Source organism: Osmerus mordax, chromosome 3 (genome assembly GCF_038355195.1).
Source record: "Osmerus mordax isolate fOsmMor3 chromosome 3, fOsmMor3.pri, whole genome shotgun sequence".
Classification (NCBI taxonomy): domain Eukaryota; kingdom Metazoa; phylum Chordata; class Actinopteri; order Osmeriformes; family Osmeridae; genus Osmerus; species Osmerus mordax.
In genome coordinates this window covers 10621451-10645708 of record NC_090052.1, presented here as the reverse complement: position 1 = coordinate 10645708, position 24258 = coordinate 10621451, and the positions used below count along the sequence as shown (strand labels likewise).

The 24258-nt window shown below is 39.9% G+C and overlaps 1 protein-coding gene and 1 long non-coding RNA gene across 3 annotated transcripts; both read left to right on the top strand.

Moving 5' to 3' along the window:
• Window positions 1-2637: 2637 nt before the first annotated feature.
• LOC136941052 (uncharacterized) lies at window positions 2638-4723 on the top strand. The gene is made up of 4 exons (XR_010876436.1): window positions 2638-2989; window positions 3825-3889; window positions 4146-4246; window positions 4535-4723. It is a non-coding gene; the product is annotated as an uncharacterized lncRNA (long non-coding RNA).
• A 17347-nt stretch (window positions 4724-22070) lies between these two features.
• LOC136941020 (G2/M phase-specific E3 ubiquitin-protein ligase-like) lies at window positions 22071-24244 on the top strand. 2 transcript variants are annotated; one of them, XM_067233393.1, is made up of 7 exons: window positions 22071-22194; window positions 22276-22362; window positions 22620-22873; window positions 23090-23218; window positions 23346-23486; window positions 23758-23845; window positions 23995-24244. In XM_067233393.1, exons 1-7 carry the CDS (start codon window positions 22092-22094, stop codon window positions 24213-24215), a joined length of 1023 nt encoding a protein of 340 aa, XP_067089494.1. In that variant the 5' UTR covers window positions 22071-22091; the 3' UTR covers window positions 24216-24244. The 2 variants fall into 2 exon arrangements, with proteins under 2 accessions (XP_067089494.1, XP_067089493.1); XM_067233392.1 differs by having other exon boundaries at window positions 23758-23872.
• The last annotated feature ends 14 nt before the right edge of the window (window positions 24245-24258 follow it).

The window sequence follows — 24258 nt, the reverse complement described above, 5'->3', positions numbered from 1 at the left end:
CTGGGAGATGGGCCTTTCCATTGCCTTGTGGTGGTAAGTATTGATCTATTGGCAGTGGAGATTTTTTTTTATAGTACCACCTTCTCTCTCTGTCTGCAGAAACTGCTTTTCAATTATAGCCTTGGCATGTCAGATGATATTTCTTTGGACTTGTGTTTCTTTCTCCAACACTGCTGTACTAATAACAAACACTGAAGCTGATTACAAAAACAATTGTAAGCTAGCTAACCTTGCTATTCTAATTGGAACATTGTAATCATCAACAAATGTGTTATTTCAGTGTTCCAGAAAAAGGTCCTGAGCTTACTGGTCGACATCCGCCATCGCCTGAAGGATACGCAGCCTGCCTCTTCAGCTGTCCATATAGAGAGGATTGAGACCATGGAGGACTTTGAGTTAAAGGAGCAACACCTCTCTGATGCACAGGCCTTTGATACTCTGGTAGGTTTTACAAGTCTGGAAGTAATGGATAGCATGGGGCAACACCACCAACCTAATTCGGCCCTGAAAAAAACACCACAAAGCCATGTACGATGCATAGCTAAAATGCTGAACACCAGTGTGTCAAATAAGCCCCGACAGGATCACTGATCGAAATGTTTCAAAGCCTAACTCCAGTCATGTACGAAATTACTCAAGCAGTAACAGCGTTCATCACGAAAGATATGCCCCTCGGTGACAGTACGATATGGCTGTCAGTGCCATACTGTTTGTTAAGCTACTGACACTGGATCAGAAATGTTCAGACAGTGTTTCTTTTTCTTTTAAGATTTAACCTTTTAGATGCGTGAGTTCTAAATATTTCCCAAGGTCCCCACAGTCCAAGTTTTTTCCCCCCAAAACGGTAGCTAGCTAGCTTTAGTTAAAAAAGTGTATTGTACATATTATTAGCTTATACGTTAAGCTTTGATTTACCAAAATATTTTCAAAGAGTGCATGCGGTATGTTTTCCTTAATTTTTCTGAACTCTGTGTGTTGTGTTACTGACTGGAGATCAGTAGTATTATTCTGCCCTTGCGGTGCGCTTCTTTGCAGAGCTAGACAGGTAGCTAACGCTCAAGATCTCCAATAATCACAAGGCTTGACTTTTTTTATGACGTTTACTGAAGATTCTTGATATTTTTTGTAAAACTGAAGATACAACACAAGAATGGAAGCATACATTAATACACAAACACAATAAGACATGCCATCCAAGAAACATGAAAACACAGCTTACTGCGAATGTATGCAAAAACAGAAGCATTCTCTCACTTACGATACTGTTAAGCCTATACAGAGAGCTACTAAATGCTAGCTGCTTGGAGCGTGTCCTAACAAACACGTTAACGACATAAATAATGTTACAAACACATATCCTGCAAATATAAACGTTTACACCAATTATCCATCCTGTACACGTACTTACAGATAGTGTCCAAGGCAAAAACGTAATAAGACAATAACCACCACAACAGCGAGAGTTCAGCTGCGCGTCTTGCTCTTCAACTGGGGACGTTTTCATTTCCCGCCCGTGCATCCTAGGTACCAAATACATTCCATAGGGGGCGACACACACAATGTATCTCAATGCAAACCAAACGAACAATGTATGGTTTCAACCAGAGCCATAGAAAAAGAGAGTTGCGACACGCTTTGATCTCGCCGACACGTGATCACGTGGTTCATGTAGCTCGCTGTAGTTCCAAAAAACCCCACTGCTGTCAACCGGTTTGAATGGTTTTCAATGAAGCTGGCCAACGGAAGTCGCTTTCTCAGGCAAATGATGAATGAAACAGGCTCGGTTAAAGATATCCGATATTCTGGCTATCTTCAGCAGACTCGTATCTACAAAGGGCAGTCCTCCCTGACGTGTTTGGTGTAGAATGGAGTGAAATACAACATTGTGAACACTCACTGCCAGTGAAACACAGGAAAAAAGCTAGAGCTTTTTCGTCACGTGGTTCCGGTAGCTCCCTGTAGTTAAACAAAACCCCCACTGCTGTCAACCTGTTTGAATGGTTTTCGGCGGGACGGACAGCAGCACCATCTCGATTCACGGACATTTTCGGTATATTAACACATAATGTCAATTGGTTACTTGTGTGTTGTATCATGTATGTCTGATACTTTATTAACATGTATGTATTACATGAACTTATACATAACGCAATATTGTGAAGCAGAGCTAGAAATGGCTATGCTAGCTACCATACTGTACAAACTGTACTGTACCATACTGTACATACCAAACAGTAGCCTAATGAGGACTATATTGTTCCACTTAACGTTTAACCTTGGACGGTTTAAGTAAATGGGTCTTGTTAAACGTTTTTTTATTCATCAGCCCACTTACAATTTAGCCTACAACATTAACAACACTTATATTTGTAGCACTTGATGCAAGTTGAATCTAACCATTATCACCAGCAACTGCTCAATTTAAGACAAGAAAGGAGTTTGGTAAATAGAACAGAATAAACAAGGCAACCAACTGCATTCAATAAAACATTTTATTGTACAATGTCCTGTGTTCTTCCACTCCTTTTGTTTGTAGTGATCCGGTGATCTTCTGGCTATGATACATGTACAGCTAGCTAGAGTAAAAGTGTTGCTTACGTAGACCTACAGTCTAGCTCCAACTGCATTTAGAATCTAACAAGCTTACGATAAACTAAAGAATATATTGTGCTTATTAAAGTTATGCATTGTGCTTATTAAAGTTATGAACTTAGAAGTGTGCTCAGGCTTAAACATTGGGTCTCACACTGGGTGTGGGAAGCAGGCTGTTCTTTGTGTCTCTATCTCTTCATTTTCAGAAACAACCTTGAAACCGGGTGGAGACGGCACCCGAGAAGGTGGGACGCGTAGGCAAGAACAACTCCCTGATGCACGAGAGAACAAGCTCAACCGTTTTTTAATACTTGTGTTTCAATTGCACTGTATAAATATATGCTGGGGAGGGACAGATAGCCAGTTGGACTTCGTGAACCAGCCCAAACTCTTGCGGGTAGGGAAACGTAGACAAACCCAGGAAGTACTTGTTGATTTTCAACTGCTGCATTAAAGCTGATATTATCGGACCTCTGCGACTCCAGGACCACTCTTTCTAGAACACAGATTTGTGTCATTGAATACCATCATTACATATTGGAATAGACACATAGAATTTGTATCCTTCAAAACTTTAAATAAAGCTGGCTATATAAAATACTACTAATAAGAATTGATATGTGGTGGTCGAAATATGAAAAAAATTTACCAGCTAACTTGCTTCGGACCACTTAATTTGCAATTCATTGTTGCTAGCTCTACTAACTAGGCTAATAAGAGCTATATATAGAAGACTTACTTTGTATGCCAACGAACACCAATAATTAGAACTAATTTGACAGACTATAAGCCAACTGACTTCTGGTTATGATACACGTGCTCTCTAGCTAGCTTCAGTAAAAGTGTTGCTTATGTTAGATACTAGCTAGACCTACAGTCAAGCTCTAACTCCGTTTTGAATCAAACAAGCTATAATCTTACGATAAACTTTATCTAAAGCTAGCTATATGAAATACTACTAATAACAATTGATATGTGGTGGTAAAAATATGAAAAAATGAAGGATTTTCATCAATTTACCAGCTAACTTGCTTCGGAGACACTGAAAATGAATGGGGTTGAACGGTGGAAAATGCAATGTTTGGAACTACAGGTCGCATGTGACACGCTTTACTTCCGCATTCCTCGATAACAATGGGAGTCTATGGAAGTGTCCCAACTCTCTTTTTCTATGGCTCTGGTTTCAACCTAAAACAAATTAAGTCAACTTTATTATGGACTTATTCCAACAGGTGCTGCAAATTTCAAGAGTTGGTGGGCGGAACATCAAGGACTGTGTCCACAAAGTGTTGGACAGGTATCTACAACATTTTCTGCATGTTCTCGTTAGCATGTCAGAATAGGTTGGAATTCAATTAAAATACAAGTTCACAACCAAATGCATTGTGAGATTATAGACCAGCAGGAGATAAGTAAAGGGATGAAAGGAGGACCACCCTAGGGGACACTGATCAACTAGTGTAAAGGGTTTATTATGTGTAATGTTTATTATGTGTAATGTTGTTCCTACATATATCCTTCACATTAATTTATTGTAATTTATTTTTCTTTAGGCTCTTCACCAACAGCCTCATGGCCAAATTTAATTTGAAGGGCAAGGGGGAAAGGGGGAAACGCCCTTTAGAGGGAACAAAGCTTTATAGAGCAATACAAGGTAAGCAGAATACTTAACGTTTTTGTTGTTGTTGCAAAACTCTTCTCAATAGTAATTTTTAGAGCAGAGCTCTAGCAGAGCCAGCTTTAGTAAATAGCACTAAGCACAACAGGCTGATAAAACACAACATTCTAAACACACATTAAAGGATCTAAGCTTTCTCAAAAAGTACAGTCTGCTTAGTCCCTTTTTGTAGACAGCCTAAGTGTTACAGTTAACAACTGCTTGAGATGGCTTTGTATTAATCCAGTATTATTCTAAATAATTTCTCTTTTTCTGCTTTTGTAGAAGGGCTCATGAAATTCGATTCTGCGGCCACTGAGGAATACATGAAAGTGAACGTATCCGAGCACCTAAAGCACGCGCCGCAAAGACGTGGAGGTGGAGGATTTACCACGCCTAGATGAGCCCTACAGGACTCAAGAGTTCAATTCTCTCTGTACATTGTATTTTTGAATAAAAATCGATATGGTGGTATTGAATTGTGATTTATTTGCTTATAGAAGTAGTATAAAAATGACGTCAAAAATTAGTCTAAATTCGATGTTGAAAAGACGTCCACAAACGACCACATTTGGACTATAAATAGCCTTTATACTGAGGTCCCAATGACGTCAACATTAGACGTGCGGTAGACGTCCAAAAAATCACGTCGCCTGGCGTTACAAAACAACCCCTTCAGTGGACCAAAATTAGACGTCCAAAAATTACATAGAAAAGACGTCACTCCGACGTCAGATTGCGCGGTGGGCTGCTTTGACTAACAAATATGTTCTCAGTCCACCATACATTAGACGAGCTAATTTTCGAGCACTTTCGATACAAGATACAGGCCATGTTAGAGTTGAATTGTGTGGGCAATGTAGAACAGCAGACATATTTGAAATATGATCTTTTGTTATGGCCATTCTAGTGACACTACAACTGTCATCATATGGCGAAACCAGGTCACATAGCTAGCTACGTTTTTCCAGACATAATATTCGTTACCTAGATACGAACAAATGCTTCGTAACTGAAGAGTATTTACTTTTTATCGGCGATATTGACATCAGAGGTTAAGGAACTTGACTTTAATCAAAAGATGGTCTCCGTTTTCAATTTGAAACAGTAGATATGGCTTACTGTAGAAAGTCTCCCATTGCATCCTCTCTCTAGCTTAGCTTCGGCTACAGATGGACGACAATCACTATGCATGCATTATTCACGCCTACGGTGTTAATACAGTCTGTAAAAATACCACTTTGACACACTTGCAAGATGATCTGCTGGTTAGATGTAGCATGATCTTATTTACTACCCACAATAGTTCAACTTTTTTTGCAGCAGCATTTTAATCAGTTAGCTCCAGGTCCTCTCTAAAATACATTTCAGACCAATTTGGAGTCAGGTGGCTGAGCGGTGAGGGAGTCGGGCTGGTAATCAGAAGGTTGCCAATTCGGTTCCCGAACATGCCAATTATTTCTCTTTTTGCATTGTTCTTCTCTTTTATGTAGTTTTAGGCCTTCGTCCAGCTCCTGCCCCTTTCAAAATACCTTTCGGGCGCTTTGAAGCTTCATCTTCTAACTTTCTACAAAATGTTCACTATTTTCAGCTTTTTTTAGCATGGTCAGCTTTCTCACTGCTGTTTCGCAGGAACAGCCTTTTCTAGTTGTTGGAATGCTGCTTCAGCTCGCCCCAATCATAGCTGCACCATCACCGTGGCAACCACACAAACACGCGCCACTCAGTCTCTTACACAGGTGATTGGTATTAGCTGATTAGTGGAGACACAAGACAAGCTATTCAGTCAACTCGTCTCATTAAAAGACTAAGGCTGGGTTGCACCAACAAGGATTAACTCTTAAACCAAGTTTGTCTTTTAATCCAGTTGCACCAAACTTTAAACCTAGTTTAACCTTAGTTTACAATTAATCCTGGGTAAATCTAACCCTTTGGCAATCTCTGTTTAATTTCCATTTAAATCTAGATTAAATTTAAATATGTTGCACCAGTCATTTTAAACCTAGTCTAAACCTGGATTAGCAGTTATATTTAAACCACCCCTGGAGGAGGTTTATCTCAGTTTTATTGACAACATGGCTGCATATCTTCGCTGGATGGGGTTAGAGGAAAGAGTTCCTCGCAGGAAAATTAGAGATAGGTTAAACCCAATTGAATTCTATGACAACAGTGAGTTTTCACAGCGGTACAGATTTACAAAGGAGTCTGTCATATACCTGAATGGGAAGGTTGGACCAGCAATCAAGCATGGAAGTGAGAGGAATTTTGCTGTGCCACCGCTTCTCCAGCTCCTAGTAGCTTTGCGATTTTATGCTACAGGGTGTTTTCAGATGGTTGATGGGGATCTTTTCGGAGTTCATAAATCCACAGTCTGCAGAATTGTCAGCAGAGTGTCCAAGGCAATTGCAAGTTTAAAGGCTCAGTACATTCACTTTGAACCAAGGAGAGAGACAACAGCCGGATTTTATGGGAGAGCAGTTTTTCCAGGAGTAATTGGGGCTATCGACTGCACACACATTCCCATTACCAACCCAGGTGGTGAGAATGTGGAACTGTTTCGGAATCGAAAGGGCTACTGCTCAATTAATGTCCAAGTTGTGTGTGATGATCAGGCCCAGATCACACACGTTGTTGCAAGATGGCCAGGATCCACACATGACAGCCGAATCTTTGACAACAGTCAACTTTGTGCACTGCTGGAGAGAGGGGAGATCCGTGGACACCTAGTGGGGGACAATGGCTATGCATGTCGCCCATACCTGATGACTCCACTTTTGAACCCTCAGACCCAGGCAGAAAAAAACTACAACTACTCTCACATTCAAACAAGAGGGGTAATAGAGAGAGTGTTTGGGGTGTGGAAGCAGAGATTTCCATGTATACAGGAGGGACTCCGCACAAAATTGGACACTACCCTGACCATCATTGTTGCAGTAGCTGTTTTGTACAACTTTGGGAAGAGAGTAGGAGATGAGCTACCCGAGGAGGATGAGCACCCACTTGAGGATGATCTGGAAGATGCTCAAGGGCAGAATGCTGCAAACGCAAATGGAAATGCTGTCAGGAGAACACTGATTGAAAACCACTTTGCAGCGTAATTAAGGTCAGTATTGGCAGAATATTGTTACATTTTGATTGATATGTGCACTTATACAATAGATGACCTTAACCCATACTTATTAACTAATGTGCTTCTTACTTTCTCATCCATACAGGGAGGAACTAATAAGAACAGCAAGACAAGGGGACTGCCAATTTGATTGAAAAAAACATTTTACTCCAATAAATACATTACACAATTTCAGTTTCAGAATTCATTCAAAAATCTTTCTATTTCTTGTGACTGGCTTAGATCCAGTAGCCTCTGCTTCTGAAGAGTTAGGACCTCTTTCTGTAGCAACAGGACATATTTTTTTATTTTTGCATTTTCAATGTCGAGCATGCATCTCTCCTTCTCTAATGTGAGAAGCTCCTGGTGAGAGCTAAGCTTAGGGTGCTTAGCAGGTGGTTTCACAGGTGATGCTGCTGCTTCGATGTTTCCATGAGGCTCCACTTGCTCCAGTATGATGATAGTGTCAGCTAGACAAAACAAAAAAAACATCAACACATTAGGAGGCTACCTACAACTGTATATGCACAATGTACTTTACTCTTGAGGTCTCTTGAGGTCCAATGACATAGGAAATAACTAATTTAATAAATTACCGTAGGCTACTAAAGAGAACATGGAACTGTTATTTCTGTAGTATGATGTGCTATTCAATTTGAAAATGATTAACATCTGAGGGGTATGTACAGTAATACATAGGCTCTAACAAATGCTTGGTAGGCAAAATTATAGCCTTATTTCGTCATTAGAGTTCGTAGTTACTTACTTGCAGCTTCTGTGGCTGTACTGTCATCTAATGCGCCGTCATCGTCGTAGGGGTTGGGGAGGGGCGAAATCTGCTGCGGGATCATATCAATGATCTTCTTTGACAGAGGATCCGTAGCATTGGTCGGTGGTCCTCCGCCGGTTTGAAATTGGCTACGCCTCTCTTCTGCCGCATCTTTTTTTGCTTTAGCTTTAAGATTTTTCCAGCAGGCTTTCAGTTGTGCCCTGTCCCTCGTCTCTTTGATTCCAGTAGAGCCATTAAAGCGGTCAGCTAACTGGACCCAGCTCCTCTCCTTCTTCTCTAAAGTACTGCTGTCAGTCCTTTTATCTTCTATCGTTACCCCAAACTCCTCCATTAACTCGGTCACCAACATCTTTTCAAATGTTGAAAAGTTAGAACCTCTTTGACGTGCCATAGCCTACTGTAATAGTTAGCTAACGTTAGCTGGCTAAAGTGATGGGGTTGATTAGCTATCTTAGCCGCTGTAGTGGTAGCTAGGTATAAACGGTAACTAACGGCATCGATAACGGCATTTATTCAAAAAGCTCTAGTTTAAGAAAAAGAGCACCACAACACAACTACTACCACTACTGATACTGCTATATTTTATGCCACTACTACAACTACTAATTCTGCAGATGCTGCTAATATCTCTTTTACTAACTACTTCGCTAATGGAACTGTTTTGTTCTACTACGCCACTGAGTACGTTCACTTGACCATGAGAAACCCGATTACTAGCAATTGTCGGTTTATGCCATACGATTACTCCGTTTACATGTGTAATTAGTTATGCGATTGTACCTCTTATGCTTGAATTAATATAAATCAATATTCATAATATTTTTAACATGGGTTTCCAATGGAGTTTTCTTTCAAATCCTCTCAAACTTCTTTAAACTTCTTCAACTTCCAAATCCTTCTTCTTCCTCAATCTTTCAGCTAGAGCCACCATTTAAACTTTAAAATGTTGACAAAACCCTAAACTATTTTTAAATAATTCAGCTTTTTGATATCTATTAAACTTTTTTCTATATCAATGATTATGTTTCATGACTTTTGACTTTTTTACATTAGTTATTCTCTCTGCCCAGCTCGTTAGCGATCACAGCTGCTCCATCGCCGTGGCAACCAAACAAACACACACCAGGAAAGCAGAAGGAACACGTTTTTGAAACTGCAGGTAGAGTCGTATTTCTGACTGCACAGACATATAAAGAATATCTCTGGTTTCGGCAGAGTCTTGGGTCTCGGAAAATATCCTTAGATTTTGGATTGGACGTACAGTTTTGCGTCTAGGTTATCTTGTTTGAGGTGTGGATTCTAGCTACATTTCTCTTATTCTCTGCCCTCAGCGCGTTAGCAATCATAGCTGCACCATCACCGTAACGACAGACACGCACCACTCAGTCTCTCACACAGGTGATTGGTACGTTTACTTGACCATGAGAAACCCGATTACTAGCAATTGTCGGTTTATGCCAATAATACGATTACTCCGTTTACATGTGTAATTAGTTATGCGATTACTCAATAAACGCGTCTACATGATTCTTTTTTATTAATCGTTGTATGCTCCACGGACCAAACTTGCACCATCATCCTTCTGCAACAAAGTGTCGCCGTGTCTTCCTGTATCGGCCCTACTGCTGTATGTTTCATTCCATCAACACATTGAATCCTACTAAGAAAGCCGAGTAAACGCACTCAATGCACACATCTGCTACTGCTATTACTATCCCAACTATAATTTCAGCTGTTAAGACTATAATATTATTTATATGACTAGCTAGCCTAGGCCTACTTCTTCTGTTTAACAGTTCAGCTTTCAGCTTCTCCCGCATTGTATTTCAGCTCTTAACGTTGTTAGATGATGCAGTTCAGTTTCCACACTGCCTCTTTTGTGTGACTCACACATTTTTGACATTCATTTCAGCTTGTGGGTATTTTCTCATTTCTGTATTTTCTGCAATTTAAGAAAAATAATTTCATCTTTCAGCATTCCAACGCATTTTCAGCAGGAAATTGCCTTTCTAGTTCAACTTCTTATTCTTCTTATTCTATTTCTTCCGTGGCACGTTTCAGCGCCTTCAAATCTTCAGCTATTAAAACCGTTCAGCTATCAAATAATTCAGCAGTTTCAGGCCATTCCTGCTATGACTTTTCAGCTTTGTACCTCTTATGCTTGAATTAATAGAAATCAATATTCATAATATTTTTAACATGGGTTTCCAATGGAGTTTTCTTTCAAATCCTCTCAAACTTCTTTAAACTTCTTCAACTTCCAAATCCTTCTTCTTCCTCAATCTTTCAGCTAGAGCCACCATTTAAACTTTAAAATGTTTACAAAACCCTAAACTATTTTTTAATAATTCAGCTTTTTGATATCTATTCAACTTTTTTCAATATCACTGATTATGTTTCATGACTTTTTCAAGCCTATTTTCAGCAATATAAAAACAAATGATTCATCTTTCAGCATTCCAACGCATTTTCTGGAGGAAATGCACTTTCTAGTTATTATTGGGTGTGCTTCGGCGAGGGCACAACCTATTTTCTCTCACATATATCTTATTATTATTTTCCCACCCCTAAGGATCAGTCAATATTTGGACTACATAGAAAACGGCGGTGTCAAAATGTTCGTCTTGGTCTCGATTGCGTTGCTTCTATTGGGATTTACGTTCCGTTGCACGGTTTAAGCTGAAGTTTTTGTGGCGAAAAGTGAAGCTAACGGTGGATCACTTGCTAGCCACAGTCAATGACACTACTTACGTCACTAACGTCACAAAAATTCGCGTGACTACCTCTAGCAGAACATTAGATTAGCAGCTTGTTAACTTCAGGGAGATAGCTAAGCTAACTGCTTTACTGCAAGGCAGCTGCAGAAACGCCACAATCAAAGAGGCCTGGGTGATAACTATTTGCTCATTGGGTGTGCTCAAGCCTTCGGCGAGAGCACAACCTTTGTTCTCTCACATATATATTATTATTATTTTTTTTAAATTTATTTCTTTTTGCCCCCCTAAAACTCAGTCAATATTTGGCCTACATAGACAACGTAGGTGTCAAAAGTTTCGTCTTGGTAGCGATTGAGTTGCTTCTATTGGAATTTACGTTCTGTTGCATGGTTTAGGCTTAAGTTAAGTTTTTGTGGCGAAAAGTGAAGCTAACGGTGGCTAATTTGCTAGCCACAGTCACTGACGTTACTAACGTCACTGCGTCACTAACGTCACGAAAACACGCGTGACTACCTTTGGCAGAACATTCGTTTTGCATCTGTTAACTTGGGGGATAGCTAGGCTAACTATAGCTTTACTGCAAGGCAGCTGCAGAAACGCCACAAGAAAAGAGGCCAGGGTGATAACTATTTACTCATTTTACTTTGTGATATGACACACAATTGTGATGTGTAATGTACAATATAAGCTGATATTATTAAGGAAGTACATCTACTTTCGGAAACAGTAGTCTACTATTTCACTGAAGTATTAGCATCATGACATTAGCCTGTGTTGCCCGGGCAACACATACTACAGTGGTCTATAATGTAGCGTTATCTGTTTTCAATCGTTAAAATAAACATTCCTCACATATACATTTTCGTTGTAGGATTTATTCTGACATTAGTAAGTAAGTAAGTAAGTAAGACTTTATTTATATAGCACATTTCATACAAGAATTGTAGCTCAAGGTGCTTTACATAAAATCAATAAAAACAATAATACAAGTGATAAATAATTCAAACAATAATAAAAATCCCAATAAGATCTCTGTTCAAGAGAGAAAACAACTTTAAAAAGTAGGAAAACCCTTTTGAGATAAAATTACTTAAATGCTTCGGTAAAAAGGTAGGTTTTAAGCTGTCTTTTAAAAATGTCTAGAGTGTTAGCTTCCCTAATATTTATGGGTAATTTGTTCCATAGTTTTGGGGCATAATTGACAAAGGCCGAATCACCAATCTTCTTATGACTGCTTCTGGTGACCTCTAATAGGCCTGCATTTGATGATCGCAGTGTTCTAGCTGGTGTGTAGTTTATAAAGGAGTTAGCAATGTAGCTAGGTCCTTGTCCGTGTAGAGCTTTGTATGTGAGGAAAAGGACCTTAAAGTCAATTCTGAAGGTAACAGGGAGCCAGTGTAAAGTAGCTAGGACAGGACTAATGTGTTCTCTCCTTTTAGTTTTGGTTAATAATCTAGCTGCAGAATTTTGAATGAGCTGTAGTCTTTCAGTGGTTTTCTTGGGAAGACCAGTGAAAAGTGCGTTACAGTAGTCCAGCCGGCTGGATATAAAAGCATGAATTAACTTCTCTGCATCATTTTGGTTTATGAATGGTCGTACCTTTGCTATATTCCTCAGGTGAAAGAAAGCTGTTTTGGTCACTTTATTAATGTGAGAGTTGAAATTCAAATCTGAGTCCAGGATTACGCCGAGACTCGTCACCTCTGGTTTAAGACAGGGGGTTAAGCCTCCAAGATTCTTAATAAGCATCTCTCTTTTGGATTTGGGGCCACATAGTAGGACTTACTAGTTTTGTCTTCATTTAATTTAAGAAAGTTATCATTCATCCATTTGTTTATTGCCAACAGGCAGTTTGTAATGGAATTGATGGCCGTTGCATCGTTGGGTTCAGTGGATATATATAGTTGTGTGTCATCCGCATAGCTATGGAAATCTATGTTATGTTCTCTGATTATGTCGCCGAGTGGTAACATATAAAGAGAAAAAAGTAATGGACCTAAGCAGCTTCCTTGAGCAACCCCGTAGCAGTTCTCATGTTTCTTGGACCTATGGTCACCTAAACTAACATAAAACTTCCTTCCTGTGATATATGATTTCAGCCAGTTCAATACACTATCCGTGAACCCAATAAGCTTTTCCAGTCTATTGATTAGGATGTCGTGATCAATTGTATCAAATGCTGCACTGAGATCTAACAGGATAAGGATAGAGACTTTATTTGCATCAGAGTTTAGTCTGAGGTCGCTAATTATTTTGGTGAGAGCAGTTTCAGTACTGTGATATTTCCTGAAACCTGACTGCGAGACTTCCAGGATGTTATTTTCTTCAAGAAAATAATTTAATTGGACTAAAACTATCTTTTCCAGTACTTTACTAATAAATGGGAGGTTTGATATTGGTCTGTAATTTGCAAGTAGACTGTTATCCAATTTGGGTTTCTTTAATAGGGGCTTTACAACAGCTGTTTTGAAGGCATCTGGGAAGACGCCAGTTCTAAGGGATGTGTTTATAATCTCTAGCACCGGACCTGAGACACTATCAAACACTCGCTTAAAGAATGTTGTGGGTATAGGATCAATATCTGAGGTTGTGGAGTTAGATTCGCTGACAATTTTGGAAAGTTCACTAAGTGTGACACAGGTAAATGTGCTCATGGTTATGTTGCAGAATCTACTGATGTCAGTTTCGACCCCACTATTAATAATACTCGCTCTAATCAAAGTTATTTTGTTCTTGAAGAACAAAGCAAGCTCTTCACATTTAACTGCTGAGGATGGAGGTGGGGCAGGGACAGTGTTTAGCAGCTGGTCAATGGTGGAGAAAAGAACTCTGGAATTTCTGGCATTTTCTGTAATAATGTTGGAGAAATATTCTCTCCTTGCTAGACGGATGGTTTTGTTAAAGGTGGTTAGTGTATCTTTGTAGATATTGTAGTGGATAGTGATCTTTGTTTTCCTCCATTTTCTCTCTGCTGCACGGCATTTTCTTTTCGTTTCACTAACATTTTTATTTCTCAGACATGGGGAGGTTCTGCTTGTGCACTTCCTTTTGGTTTTCAGTGGTGCAACAGATTCTAACACAGATAATAGTGCATCATTGAGGTTCTCTACCATTTCATTCAGAGAGCAATCATGGTAAGTCGGCTCATATAGAGCAAATTGTTCAGAAAATGTCATCATAGCTGTATCGTCTAAATATCTTCTATGGACTAAGAATTCTTTTTTGGTTTTTGTTAGGATAATTTCCACATTAAAAAGTATATAATGATGGTCTGAGAGGGGTAGATCAGTTATTGAAATATTATTGATATTTAGTCCAGTTGTTATCACTAGATCTAGTGTGTTTCCGTGCCGGTGTGTTGGGTCTGTTATGTGTTGAGTTAGATTGAAACTGTCAAGGAGATTTAAGAGTTCAATAGTTCTTGGGTCTGCTTTTTTATTTACTTGGATATTTAAGTCTCCGTTTAAAACTACTTTGTCATATCTAGTGACACATAGTGATAATAGTTCAGAGAATTCTTGTATGAATATTGGCGAGTGCTTGGGTGGCCGATATATAATAACAAAAAGTATTGATTCGGTTTTGAGCTCTATAGCAAGATATTCATATGATGTGAATTCACCTAGCTCAGTGATTTTGAACAACAGTTTAGAGGAGAAAATAGCTGCGACTCCTCCACCTTTTTTTTGATGTCCTTGAAACTTGGTGAAAGCTGTAATCAGGCGGACACGCTTCTATCAAAGTTGCTGTTGCCGTGTCATTGTTTAGCCAGGTTTCTGTTAGACAGATGCAGTCTAAGTTGTTTTCTTTGACCAGATCATTAACTAGGAATGTTTTGTTATTTAGTGATCTAACATTTAGAAGGGCCAGTTTCATCTGTGGGGTATTAACAGATAAAACATGGGTAGATAAATCTGTTGGAAGAATATGGATAGTTCTGTGACTTCTAACACTAGTTTCAGGTTTGTAACCATGCATTTTACCATGCCATTTTCTGTTTGTGATGATGACCGGTATGTCCAATGAAATAGCATGGTGGCTGTCCTAGTGTAGCTTTTCTTTGGGAAAGTCTCTGTCACTGAGCTGTTCCATCACAAGGGAATTCATCCGGGGGGTGCAGATCTGTGCAGGGCCCATGTCCTTGCAGGAGGCTGTTTGAATGTTCTGTTCTGTTCCATGGGAGGTTGTTTGGGATGCGTCAGTCAGCTTAGACACAACAGGGATAGGGAGAGAAGCTTGATTTGTGGTCAGGAGCACGTGATTGATGTTTGCTGTTAGTAGTCGAGATCCTCTACGGTTTGGGTGGAGTCCATCAGCTTGAAAACGGTCTGCACATTTCCAGAACACATTGAAGTTATCGATAAATCTCAGTTTGTGTGTCAGACAGACAGATGCCAACCATGTGTTGAAGGATAGTAGTCGACTGAAGGCTTCTTTTCCTCTGCGAAAGCATGCAATTGGTCCACTGATGAATACATCTTGATATCTGTTAAGTGTGTTCAGTAGCTGGGTGAAATGTTTTTTAAGTATCTCAGTGCCAGTTTTCTTGTGTAGGATATCAAACGAGCCAGTGTGGATGATAATCTTAGGGTTGTTTGGTTTATTGTTGAGGATTGTTTGTACCTCTGAGGACAGTTCCTCGACAGATGTGTTGCTAAGACAAATATTTTCTGTCTTTGCCAGTTTAACATGTGCTGTCATGGCATCTCCAATCAAGATAATGGCCATATGTGGTGTTGTGTTTGCATTTCTAACGTTTGCCTTATCAGTAGCTGCGGGGCCAGTTCTTATCTTATTTGGGTTAGCAATGATAGGACCTTGTGCTAGACCAAGGTTAGACACTGCGTTAGTGCTAGCAGTAGATTCTATAGTGCTAGCAGTGTTAGCTCCTCTAAGTGTTGATGGGCTGTGGGTAGTCTTAGCATACCTTGGATCTTGATAATCCTGTGATATTGTTGTCTGATTAGGCTTGATAGGGGGTCGAACAGCGCCCCGAGTGGTCCGAGAGGGGCTTGGAGTGAAATGGGGGACTCCCGGTCGCAGCAGACGATGATGTGTTGGATTTGCATGTGTGTAGTAGCTACCATCATGGTGTGTCGGCGATCTGGGCCCTTCATGTTTGTTAGCTGCGTGGCTAGCACTCCTGTGCCTCTTCGCCTTGGATTCCACACACAAGGGAGAGAAAGTTCCCAGTGGTTCAAAACTGTTTCTGAGTGTGACAGGAGGAGAGGTGATGCGGGAAGAGTTTCTGCCTCGCTTTTTTTGCTGTTTATCCTTGGTGACAGTCCCATCTCTGATGAAGGTAGAAGCGGCGCTAGGCCTCTTTGGTCTAGCGCCGAGAGCAGGCCATGACTCATCCGGTCCAACGGCCGGTGGAGAGAAAGCTGGTTCCAAGGGTGGCTCATTGGCAGGTAGCTTAGCCTCCGGGCTAGGTAGCATGGAATCTATGAAGTCTTCGGTCTCTCTGATATCTAAGAGGGTTCTGACTCTTAGCTCCAGTTCGACTATCCTCTGAGTAAGTTGTTTGCAGTCATTACAAGCCATAGTTCTACAGGGAACAAGCTTTAGTTGGCTTGCCTGTGGTCAGTCTTGGAGGGCAGCCAAAAATACTTCTGTTCTCCTTGGGCTTCAGTCCTCTCAGGTTGTTCCTTTTTGTAGTATTTGATTTTGAGTAATATCTTCAAAAACTATCCAAATGATTGAAACTTCAGAGCATTTCTCTGTGAATAACTAGACAATACGATAGAAGCCAAGCAGGGAAGCAAGCAGGGAAGGTCAGGGGGAGGAGAGGGAAAGAAAATGCGACTGCCTTCGTTGAGAGCGTAGTAGTAGTAGTAAACGATTTGTTGGTGAAATTACCATTACCTGTGGTTTCAAACCAGTGTAGCTCACTGCAACGCTGTAGCTTACGCGAGACACACTACAAAAACATCTACACTACACAGCTGTTTAGGAAGTCAAACGGCGACAGAACATGTTCGGCACTCCCCTTACTTACTATCTACTAACCTGAACTTCATTGCCACAGCCTAAACGTTGTCAATCTGTTCATGAAAATAATTAATTTCAGCTTAAACCGTACAACGGAACGTTAAATCCAATTCAACCAACGCAATCGCTACCAAGACGAACACAGCAGTAGTCTAGTACTGTACCGTAGTAGTACAATTTACCGGGGCAACTTCTCCACACAGGGCTGTATCGCATTTTTCGTTGTTACTGACAATGATCGCTACCAGTGAGCTTTTTATGAATGAATGATTTTCCACTAAATAAATGTCAAGCTTATTTACGTTTTTGGGGGCATATTTTCAGTTAGCAGATGGTACTGTTTGAATCGCGATTCCATCTTCTACTGCCGGGTAACGTCGTAGAATAATCTTCAAAGGGGGTTCTTTATTCATGAATGAATGCAATATGAGTAGGCTAAATTCCTTAAAATATCAGGAGAAGGGAAAAACTTAAAAGGACGTTTAACCCTCGTGCTGCCTTCGGGTCACATGACCCAAAGGTTCATAACGAACCATCGTTGTGTTTACCCCATTTTACCCAATACAAAAACAAATAAAAATAATTTTCTTTTAACCATTCCAATGTGGGGGGTCTGAGACAGCCCGACAGTTAAAAGAAAATGCTTCACTTTGTTTTTGTATGAGGTAAATTTGTCGCAATACGAAGGTGGGTCACAATGACTGATGGGTCAGAATGACCCGAAGATAACACAAGGGTTAAGTCATAGAGATTAGGTCAAGTTTTACACCGGTCTGCCAAATTTATTCGTTTTGATTCAACGATGAGGCTGCCTCTTGCAGGTGAAATGAGAAGACATCTATTTCATTCTACACTAAACGTATTTTCAGTTGTAAATGAGCAGCAAAAAAAAGATGCTTTTAAATCTATGTAATCTTCATAAATAATAAGTATGCATTTTTATAAGCAGAGTGGTACTCTCTGCTGGCTGTTCTTTTTCTGATATTCAACTAAATTGTCAAACAAATTCCTCTAACGTTCATATAGTTTAACTTACAGAAGCAAGTTATACCTTAAAATGTAGGAAAATTTGTCCTCTTTCAGCCAATGTAACTACTAAAGAGCTCACATTTACAGATTTTCAGCTATGAGCCTTGAAGCGAGAGCAGCCTTTCAAATTATCTCACTAACTTCAATGGAGAGGTGGGTAAAATCAGTCAGAGAAAGCAAGAAGGAACAATATTTTGAAACTGCCGATAGAGTCGTATTTCTGACCGCACAGACATATAAAGGACATCTCTGGTTTCGGCAGAGTCGTGGGTCCCGGAAAACATGCGTCTAGGTTAACTTGTTTGAGGTGTGGATTCTAGGTAAATTTCTGTTATTCTCTCTTCCCAGCTCACAGCTGCGCCATCACCGTGGCAACAAACAGACACGCACCAAGAAAGCAGAATTGGGTACACGTTTTCGAAACTGCCAAGAGTTGTATTTCTTAATATTGAAATTTAAACAACACTGAATTCTCATCTGAATATATTTCAATGTAAAATAAAATTCAGGTTGCTCAAATTCGAGCCTAAACATTTCGATCATAAATAATTCAACCATAAAAAATTCGACCCTATCAAATTCGATCCGAAAATTTTCGAGCTGAAAACATTTGATCTGAAAAAATTTGAGCCTATAAAATTTGAGACAAAAAAAAATTCGAGCCTATCAAATTCAACCCAAAAAATTCAGAGTTTAAAAAATTCAGATTTTTAACATCCGGGATATCAAGGACAGGTAGAGCAATCGAGCCTCAATGCAATCAAACCAACTTCTGACCTATCAGAGCACAGACCTTCAGTCAAGCACTCCGAGGAAGCGGGAAACCTTCAAGCTCAAGAAAGAAGAGAAGAGGAAAAGAACGATGGCTACCCGTGACAGCAACCAGGCTTCGGTGAGTCAAATTTCGATGTAATCAAATGTTATTTTATTTATATAGAGCATTTCATACCAAAAGAAAACGCAAAGCGCTTGAAGCACGGTGGCCCAGTACTGTATGGAACCCCACATTCTAGCCAGTTGATCACTTTTGGGCCAGTAGTATGGCCCAGGCAATGCTACAGTAGCGACCGTTTGAAAATTAGCTGGTGAAAACATAGCTCTAACCGTTAGCTTATTTGTTCTCAAGCTAGGCTACGTAGATACATCTAAAGGCCGAATTATACTACTCCGACTCTGGTATGGACAGACAGACAGACGGACGGAGTCGGACGGATTCGTTGAATTTATAGTACTCCGAAGGCTGTGGGTGAAACAATTCACTGCCAGAAGAGCAGGAGGTGCTGCACTGCGATGCTAGCTAGGTTATCGAAAAGTCAGAGCAAATTTACAAATTAGCCGTTTCATCAATAAAATAAGCACATTTTCAGCAACTACACTGCCCATTTCTCGTCACATTTTAATTCAGATGCTGATTTACATGTACTGTTTAGCTGCAATATGAATTGTAAAAACTTGCAGCAATGGCGGTCAAAGAATTCTGTTCTCTTGTTGGTCACGGCAACCCCGCCCCTGACGCAAGCGGTTCCAATCATTGATATATATAAAGATTTATATATATCTATGGTTCCAATACGGACCGATCACAGCCAAGGGGTATCCGTAAATTGACGGACTAGCGCACGGACAGTTGAGAAAATCAGGAGGTGTACGTAGAGCTCTCCGAGCCCTCTCCGAGCTCCTTGGAGAGGACGTTCCTTGACGGCGTTCCCTGTGTCCATGAAAACGCAGTAGTATTATTCTGCCTTTATATTCACATGTGGGCCACTCGTAAAAAGTCTGTTTTTAAAAGGTTATTTTTTACATTTTATATTATATGACGACGATTATATATCATGAATGAATGACATTTCCGAAAATGTTACTCTTTTTCTATGTATTGAGAATGTATTGTAGCAATTAACTATAAACGGTCTAGCTATCTAAAAAGAATTGAACTTTGGTGTGTTTTCTAAATTACACTTCTATTATTGTGTTGAAAGGGTAATCACGCTGAGGTTGTAAAATCGGTCAGGACCTTATTGTCTTTACTGACATCACGAGGTGCAAGCAGTGGTGATGTCCCTTCTACAAGTCAGTTGTAGAAGGGACATCGTTCAGTACACTTTTAATACTGTACACATGAAAATTATGTTTTCTATCTAATTAATAATTTCAGACTCACTAATAACTATTTTTGGTTACAACCCTGCAGGGAACAGAGGCAGGGAGGACAGAATGGGCAGGGAGGACAGAATGGGCAGTCAGGCCATCAGTCACAAAGACCTTCAGTTCAAATTGAAATGACAAGGTTCAGCATTAGATTCTGTACATTAACTTGAACAGATTAAAACAACTTGATGGTCTGATAGTATTTAGGTTTAAATAGACTGTATTTTTTCTCAAAGGTCCTTTCCAGGTATGTTTACGAAGGCAAAAGGAAAGAGGCGTTTTCCTGCAGTAAATGTTGTTCCTGCTAAAAGAGCTAAACCACTTCAAGTGGCTTTCCATCTGTTACCTAAACAATATCAAAAATCTCCCACTGAGCTAGAGCAACTAGTTCACATGCAGGCAGGGTTGGGTCGCAGGACTGCCCATTTAGATGACAGCACAACACATGATGAGGTAAGCATTAGTCTTAGTCTGCATGACTAAGTTGAAAAATGTGAATCTTATACAGTAAAGCTTTCTCAAAGGCGGACACTGGGGGACCAAAGGCAGGCTAGGGGAACTCATATTAATGTTAAATAACATCCTAAAGTGAAGTTTTCATGTCATGTCACCTTTAAGCAAGACTGGCATGGTTTTTCAAAAAGTTTAACCTCAACCCTTTTCAGCATTCTTAATAATAAATAAATGTATAATAATAATTAATGTTAATTGTTTTTGGTTTACAGTCATGTGATACACTCAAGGTTGTATTTCCACAATTGGAGACGGTGTCTGGTGGTTGGCTGCTTTACAAATCAGCAGGTAGGCACTTATACGTTTGTATGTATTAGTATTGAGATATGGAACAACAATGACTCTGTTAGTGCTCATCCAAACAGTTTATAGGTCATCTGTAATGGGTACAGTGGCAGAGGAAAAAAAGTTTTCAATGGAGATCTTCATTAAATTTTTTCTCTTACTTAAAGAATAGGCTTAATGTAATCCATGTCTATACAAGGGTGCTTATGTCATATATAGTTTTATTTCCCATTATGCTCGGAAATGTTTTTTTTTTATAGGAGGATGGGGTAGCCGCAAACTCTCTCTTGTGACACCTGATGATACTGGCTACACAGGTAAAATAATAAAGCTTGCAAGCCAGGGGGGTAAAACGACTCTTTTCATGGCACCAATTCAAGAAGAACTAAGCACAACTCCTTTGCAACTAACAGACAATGCATTCAGTGGCATGCCAAACGCAGGGTGTCAGAAATGTGGAGCAGCTATTCCACTGCCGTTTCTGACCGAACACTTAAAATCTAGCAACATCATTGATGTTGACAGTGATAATTGCCCGGCTAATGTGGAGGAAAACTGTGCGCAGGAAGACGTAACATGTAAGAATGAATTATTGGAGCATTTTCAATATATAATTAATAACATTGAACATGAATACGCTGCAATAAAAATGCCTGATGAGCGCAGATGCTTTATTAGAAATTACATTAAGTCATTTCTTAGTGGTTCCTACTTAAGTTTGTTTTGTTGTCTTTGCTAACTTCATATTCTCGGCAGCAGATCAGCAACCCTGTCCTATGTGCATGGACATATTTCCCTGTCACATTATTGAGGCACATGCTGCTTCATGCGGGGAAAGGTAACACCAATTTTCTATTGTTCGTACCGTACTCGTTTCACTCACCAGCAGATGCCTTGGTCTTTGAGCTATTAAAACATAAAAGCAGTTTTACAGATAACCATTATGAATATGTTGTGACTGTACAGTGCAGGAAATGAGGCAATTGAGTGTAGTACTGTGATGGAAGAAGAGCAAGCAGTAATGCCTGGACCGTCCAGAAGCAGTGCAGCAGTTACAGACGGTACGAATACGGCTTCAATCTACATTTAAAACATATCTAGAGGTTGCTGTCAAGCGTTAGATTCAAGCCTAATTGGTCACATTTGTATGTTTTCCTCTTACTAGACTGGCTCACCATCCAAGACCCTACCAAGGCCATGTCTCAGTTTCGGGATTCCCTATTGCACATTTATGAAAAGGAGAGTGCTTTGGTTCTCAGCATGGATACTAGAGAAACCCCTGCCGAACAGGACATGGCACTCCTCTCCTTCTACAAGCGACCTAATGTGGAATGGGCACGACCCTTGCATTGCAGACTTGAAGGTAGCTTCAGCCACATGTCCTAATGGTCAAGGACTGCAAAAAGTATGACATTACTATATCAAACCTTGCATTGTGTTACAGGTGACGTTGCCATTGGAAAGGGTGTAACTCGCTTTTTCCTCTCAACTTGCATTGAGAAGTTGAAGTCTGGGTTTTGCATCAACTTTGGTAAGTATAGTGCAGTTATGTGTAAGATGACTTATTAAATAGGTATGGTCGAATATATTTTTCACATTGTCAATCTGTTTCTCATCTTAGTAGTTTTACTTGAGAACAATATATGTAATACATATGTTATACTAAATAATATCATGCCTACACTGGCGAAAAAATTAGATCTAATGTATAATACAGTTAGTTCCTACTAAATGATTGTGTATAATATATTTTAAATGGCTTTTCTCTAAACAAATTTTCTTTAACAGCAAACACTGATGTGACACGGCTGTTTGATGGAGAGACAGGCCATTTGGTGCCGTCAGCCTCTCACTTCCTAGTTGAAAGTGATATGTTCGTCATGGCAGGGAGAATGATGGGCCACTCCTTCCTTCATGGTGGACCGTGCCTGTCTGGGCTCAGCCCTGCCTTAGCTCATGTCCTGCTTGGAGGGGGTCCCAAAACTGCAACTGTAGCCCTAGAAGACTGTCCAGACCTGGACATCCGGGTAACAATCAGGCTTGTATGTTTTCCATTCTTAATCATTTTCAAAGTCTTGCTATTTCTTCCCTTTTTATATTTTTTAGTGGATATAAAAAGTCCCCACCCAACCATTTGTTTTAAAGTTTGTTTTACTTAATGGCAAATAGGGAGTGGAAACTTTATAGACCCGCTGTATACAGTATATGTAGTGTCATTACATGTTCTATTTCCTCTTGTTTTCCTCTGTGTATTGAAGCTTCAAGGTGAATCCAAACTCTCAGAGGAAGAGGCAAAAAGAGTACAGGACTTGGCCTATGCCTGGGACCTCCCTTGCCTGTCTAATAATAACAGGAGATGGCTTTTCGAGAAAATGTTGATCCATGCTGTGAGTAAAATCTTAGGATGTGGTTATGTTTGCAGAACCTAATTTCTCATTCTTAATAAAAAAATTTGGGGGGGGGGGATTATGAATGGCAATGTATTCCACCTTCTCTCTCTGTTGTCATTAACAGGTCATTGGACGTGTCACAAGACAAATAAAACAGCTGAGACGTGGTCTTCAAGAGACACAAATGTGGACCGTGCTGACCAAACGACCTGACCCAGTGGCCCTGCTTTTCCCTAAAGAGGGAGCAGTGGATTACTGCCCTGAGGTAATTTAACACTATTTTAAATCCAGGCCTTTGTTGAATACTACTATAGGGTAGAGGTTTCATATCTGTATACAGCATCTGTAATTGTGCCCATTAGTCTGTGTGCTTGATTTAGCGCTCTTAGGATTTGCAACGTGCTTTCCAAAGTACCCACCAGTGGCGTTTTTTGAAGTGTGTGGTTCAAAAGCCTGAACGAATCACACCAAATATAATGTAAGAAGCCATAATAAAAAGTGTATCCCATGTTGTTGTTTTTTTGCTTTCAATGTAGGTACTTCTGAAGCACATTACCTGGCCTCATCATGATGAAGAAGATGATGACAATGATTTTTCCGTTGACACCATGTGCCACGTATCAGGTTATCTTCGACAGTTCATTGAAAATTGTATGTTGACAGAGTAAACATATGCGATAAACCGTGAAACAGTTGGTCATCTAATTATCATTACCTCTCCACAGCAACTTTTCATGTAACTTGTAAAATAATTTAATATGTTTACTACACAGCATCACCGAATGAATTGAGAGATCTGGTGATATTCTGGACTGGATGGGAGATTCTGCCAAGGACGAATCTGTCCCTTGAGGTGGTCAAAGGCAGCTTCCCCACCGCCTCCACCTGTTACGAGACCCTGCGAATCCCAGGGCATTACAAAGACTATGCATCTTTTAAGATTGACATCCTAGCCTGTATTGGCAGTTGCCAAACAGGATTTGGTCTCATCTAATATGTTGATACAAACAGATATACACACTCGTATAGTTAGAGAC

Excerpts from the sequence above, each read along its gene's own strand:
- LOC136941020 (XM_067233392.1), top strand. The coding sequence starts at position 22,092 with ATGGATACTAGAGAAACCCCTGCCGAACAGGACATGGCACTCCTCTCC. Across the intron at positions 22,363-22,619 it reads TGGGTTTTGCATCAACTTTG|CAAACACTGATGTGACACGG; the intron begins GTAAGTATAGTG and ends TTTCTTTAACAG. Across the intron at positions 23,219-23,345 it reads AGAAAATGTTGATCCATGCT|GTCATTGGACGTGTCACAAG; the intron begins GTGAGTAAAATC and ends TGTCATTAACAG.